The 5,355-nt window shown below is 37.8% G+C and overlaps 1 protein-coding gene across 2 annotated transcripts in view; it reads left to right on the top strand.

Annotated features, from left to right (window-relative positions):
• CAMKMT (calmodulin-lysine N-methyltransferase) overlaps positions 1–3,055 on the top strand; it is a 231,463-nt gene extending 228,408 nt beyond the window's left edge. For both annotated transcript variants that reach the window (XM_083433145.1, XM_083433146.1), the window contains one exon: positions 1,869–3,055. In XM_083433145.1, the coding sequence (XP_083289271.1) occupies positions 1,869–1,943 (75 nt within the window). In that variant the 3' untranslated portion in view covers positions 1,944–3,055. The remainder of the gene's footprint in view (positions 1–1,868) is intronic.
• The last annotated feature ends 2,300 nt before the right edge of the window (positions 3,056–5,355 follow it).

Below are 5,355 nucleotides of genomic sequence, written 5' to 3'. Positions count from 1 at the left end.
CTGGAATGGCGTAGCTGGGTCTGGGTTGTGCTTAAACTCTGTAATGGATACTTTGTGCCGGCCGCCAGAGGTCACTAGAGAATTCAGGTTAAAAGAGTGCTGGGGGCATACCAGATCTGCCACATCCCTAAACAAGAGCATTTTTTTCTTAGGGGTTTACTTTGGAGGGTTTGCAATATATTGCCACTGGGTTCGTGAGGTTGCCGACCCAAACCACTTCAGAATAAAGGCTTCCTTGCCCATTCAAAGTTTATTCCTCCAAAAATTACTCTCTCAACCCCACCGATTCTCTCTATACGTATTTGTTGCTTGTTGGTTTCCATTCCAGCAAACAGATTGCAAAACGCAAGCAGAGAAATTCAGCCTTCCGCTGGAAGTGTTGCAACCTACTTTTTGTTTTCTAAACGGGAAGATTTCAGAATCAAAATTCAAAAACTGACACATTTGTAGCAGCAAAAAGGACAATTGGTCCTTCAAGAGTAATTTGTTTATTCTGGCAAGTTTGCCATGAAAGTTCATGCCACAGTACATCGGCTCATATCCATGGCGCCAGACTACTTTTTGTCACTTTGAAATAAAATGTCTTGGCTGCTGAAAAAGTGGATTTATTTGAATGCCAGGTCAGAAATCCACAGAAAAGGCTGCCTGATTCTTTAAACCCAATGAGTCACCTTATGCAAGCAAAGCGAACTACCAGTCTTTAAAGTTATAGGTACTCAGAAGTCAATTGCCATTTCTTAGGAATATTGATAAGAATTTAAATACATTCGTTCTTACAACACCCCCCCCCCATTTCCCCATAGGTGGTAGCCTATTCTTTAAATAAAAGGATATGGAAACACCTATGTTTATATATCAGTAATTATTATGCCAAAACCCAGCTAAAATATATAGCTCCTGTTACAGAAGAGGAAATCATTTTGTTTGAATGGGAAAGAATGGAATGGGAAATTTTCCTTTACTTGTATCTTTCAGATTTGTGTTGGTCTGCATCTGAAATATATCTATACACATATACAAGTGTATACACACACACAGTATTGTAGAGGAAATTGCTGCATTGAAGGTTTCTAAATTTTATGGCAGATTTCAGGCACATGTGATTAGCTGCATGAATTCAATTTATATTAGTTTTTTTAAAAAAAAAAATCTTTGCCAAGTAAATTTTCAGACACCAAATTGGTTTATTATTTTTTTGTTTTGCTTTTGTAAATAAACTGTTCCTGGACACTCACCTAAATGAGTATATATTTGAAAAGTGAACTCATTTTACATTGTGTGTGAGTTGGTGAGCTTCACACAATTCTTGTAGCCAAGATAGGGTTGTACTAATTCTGTATTAAGAGAAGAATTTTTGAATTGCACATTATTGCTACATAAACCCCTCAGAGCTGCATTAAGGACTTTGAAATGACTTAGAGATCGGTGAAATGTTTTGTGTGTAAAAGCATTACAGGACTTCCTAAATGGCTGGCGATCTTAAATGACGTATCTGTTATAAGTCCTGTGGTCTTATACTTTTAAGTTGTAGTTTTAGCTTTCATATATTTCAGATACGACATATAACTGGAATGAACTCTGATCAACAGAGTGAATCTATATCGATTCCATTTATTACTATGCATGCATTTTTCCCATGAGCAATTTTGTTAAAAAGCTACGAGGGGCATGTAAAATTGTGATAGATATAATGCTAACTATTCCATATTTGTGATCCTCTTTGGCACTTAAATATAATTGTTGCAATAAGCAATATAACCCTCTCAAATATTCGCTGAAAGAGTCTCTCAGTGACTAAGATTTTGTGTCCACGTCATTAAAATATGCTAATATTGCTGTTCTTTGTCTCTCTCTTTTTAAATTTGCAGTTGAAAAAAGAAGAAAAAGGCATTTATGACGAAAACCTCCACTACCCATTTCTTCTTATTTTAACCAAACATTGATAGAATATGTGGTGGATGTGCTTTGATTACAAAGGGCAGGGAGTGGAGGAATAGCTATATGAATGTGCCATTTTAGGTATTACCAAAGTGGGTAAAAGTTTTCATTGCTTCTTCAGAAGGGAGACCACAGCTGCGTAGTACATTGGTCTTAGAACTTGCGCGTCCGTTTTCTTAAAAAGCAAGTCTGATAAGACTTGAAGCCTTAAGCGAGCTCCATTTCTCTCTGCTTGTGGCTGTCGTCGCACACCGATTTTCTTCATTTCCACAAAACAACAACAACAGCCTTTCCTGTTAATATTTGGAAAAAAAGCATATGTTCTGTGGTTGTGCCTAACCAACCGAACTGGATAATTGTTGGACAGACCAGACATCACATCATATTCTATATAACCTCATGATATATTTTGATTCCCTTTCTCCCTCGTGCTTTTCTTGAAATTTGCCTTATGGGTTTTCCTCCCCCTTTCAGAGTGAAATGCTTCAAACTTGTTTTGCTTAATGTTTAATCAGTTAATGTTTTTTGACATGGTGGTTTTTTATTTTTTTTGGTCCTTTCCCTGTAGATGTATAAGAAATTACTGCCTCAAAACCAAAGCCTCATAAACTGACCATTTGTCCCCTGGACACAATGCCTTGTCCAGTCCCTCTGCTCCTCCTCTCCAATTATGTGTGATTAGTCTCAGTGTGTTGTGTCAAGAAGGGGGAGTGTGCTGGGTACTTATTATCTGTTTAGGTACAAGAAGAGTGCTCTGGCTATGAATGAAAAGTGAGGCTTTATCAGTACTGAAATCTAACTGCAACTGTTCCACAGACCTCTTGTTAAAGATAGATCCTTGCCTGAGAAATTCTGAATGCTATAGCAGCTGCGGGGTTTCCTTTGCCCCCACCCCCACCTGCTCCCGAAATATGTTCAAACCTAATGTAATTCACATATTTGGTTAACATTTACATTCCAGAAACAATACCTGCCTTTTGAAGCAGAACTCAAAATGGTTTGGTGATTGGGGGGGGGGGGATTGGGGGTGTGTGGAATTGGCACTCCCAGAAACTCACAGCCTAATATATATTTTTTATGTTATCAAACACAAATAATCTTTTTAAAAAAACAAAAACCCCACAACAACAACCCTGGTTTTAGAAAAGAATTCTGGTAGTCTCAAATATGAATGCAGTCCATTGTGCAATTTATTGATGAAATACATTAAAATAATTACCTTTTGGTTTGCTGCTTTTCATCTTCAGTTTAACAAACTGAGTTGTACACAAAAGTCCCGTTCCCTTCCCTGCTCTCCTCAAATGCATTTATCCGCCACCAGTTTGCATGTACTTGTATTCAACACTTTTTATGCTCCATTAGAGCACCTATATGGATCTCAGAAGGCACAGGTCAAGTCGCAGTTAGATCATACATTTCTTTCTCACAAAAACCTGAATTGCAATGCCAAGTGATGGGCTAACATCACAATAACAGCAATTTATTCCTCTTTTGATAAAACAGCAGTCTATTCTCAGTGTTGGATAAAGACCAGGGGCAATGCAAACCAGCCATTTATCCTAGTATTTCAGTGGTAGATCTCCTTTTATGGATTTTATGGATTTCACATTGAGACTCTTACTGCATGGGATTTCTGCTAAGAAATGATAAGAATTTAGAGGTGGCTGAGGTTTGTCTTAGACGGAGCTCTCATTTTGATCAGTATGTGTTCTATAGGAATGTGTATGTATGTATGTATATATATCTCAACAAGGTATATATATATTCATTAGGAAATGTAATAATGGAGGCACAAAAAATAGCCAAAGTATGAATCTTCTGTGTCTCTTCAAAAGTGCTTAAGACTAGAACAGATGGATAAACTTGCCAACTTTTTTTCGGATGAGCCTGGAAATTATTGTTCTACTCTTTTTTTCCTCTGAGGAGATAACAAGTATATCAAAATGAACAACTAATTATTGTTGTTTGTTTCTTTTCCCTGCCTGTCATGTCAGTACAAGCTGGTGTCTCAAATGCAGCCTATTATCCCGTAAGGGTTTAATTGAAGGGGTTTTAAGAACACGATCCTGCAAACATTTATGCATTGAGGCTGAATGGTGACGCTAACTTGCTCATGCATATAATTGATGAAAGGACTGGGGGGCCTAGACTGTAGCATTCGCTGTTTACGATCATTGTGTAACATCAACATTTTGCTTCGTTTCTTCTTTTCAATCCCTACCCTAAGAAAAAATAACAGAGGTGGTATTTTTTCAAACTTGTGTTTTATTGTGGGGTGCTTCTTTTGATTTTTCTTTCTTTTACCTTAGATGAACTATTTTCGACAAGCCTTTGAATGCTGTTTCTACTTCCAGAAATGTTAATAAAGACTTTTTTAAATAAAAAGTTAAAATCTCTGTGTGAAATGATGTTCCCATATCATGAAATAAAATTATTAAAGATATATGTAATCCTAAAACTAGCCGCATATATCCAAGCTTACTTCAAGTGCAATATAAATATAATCTTTCATACACACACTTTAACAGTGGCAAATGGTACATACTGGTGTGTTGCTTGAATGCAGGTTGAAATGAATGAATGTATTAAAAAACGCTCTGAAGATGTAAACCACTGTACAAGGGCTGACAACCAATGGAAACAATAAACTGGTGCAAGTTTTCTCATAGGCTTATAGGCAGCTGAAGGAGAGCCTCATTCATATTGAAATGGCAGCTTATGAACCTCTTGTCATAAGCTGCACTAGGAAGGACTCTGATGTCAGTTACAACTAAACAGGCATACTGAAGATAGAAGGAAAAGTTACAGGAAAAAGAAAGAAAAAACCATTATGAAATGTGTATTGGCATGCACATGGCTACAAAAAGAGCTTTCTGAAAATCTGGAGAATGGATTTTTCAGACAATGTCTTATGCACTAGATTAACATAATTTTGGGGAGCTGTGCAGCTTTTTTTCAGAGAAAGGGAGGCTTGCAGATGATGAAGCATAGGAGGTGATGCCAGGAACTGTTACAAGCAAGTTGTTTTCTCCCATTTGCACGCACACAGAGCCACAAAATGAGAACAGTGGTTTCTCTTTAATTTTCTGAACCTTTTAGCTCGCACTGTACATGCCCAGTGTCCCCTTGAATGTTTCCCTTTTCGTTTCTTTTGAGGTCACATAAATGAAAAGGGTACTTTGCTCCAATTGGGCCAGCGTGGACAATAAGTCAGGTTTTCTGCCAGAGAGTTGTTCTATCCCAGAGTGATCTTTGTGCAGAGGTGGATGGAGGGCAAGGGCAAGTCCCGGGGAAATCAATTCAAATAAAAGCAGGAGAGAAGAGAGCAGGCAAAAGGCAAAAGCGAGATGAGGTGGGATGGGGCAAAGGAAGAGCAAGCAGGGCCAGATAGGATCAAAAGCCACAAAGATGGCAGGA

The sequence above is a fragment of the Podarcis tiliguerta genome, assembly GCF_965153285.1.
Source record: "Podarcis tiliguerta genome assembly, chromosome: 3".
Classification (NCBI taxonomy): Eukaryota; Metazoa; Chordata; class Lepidosauria; order Squamata; family Lacertidae; genus Podarcis; species Podarcis tiliguerta.
This window is presented reverse-complemented; position numbering and strand designations above follow the sequence as displayed.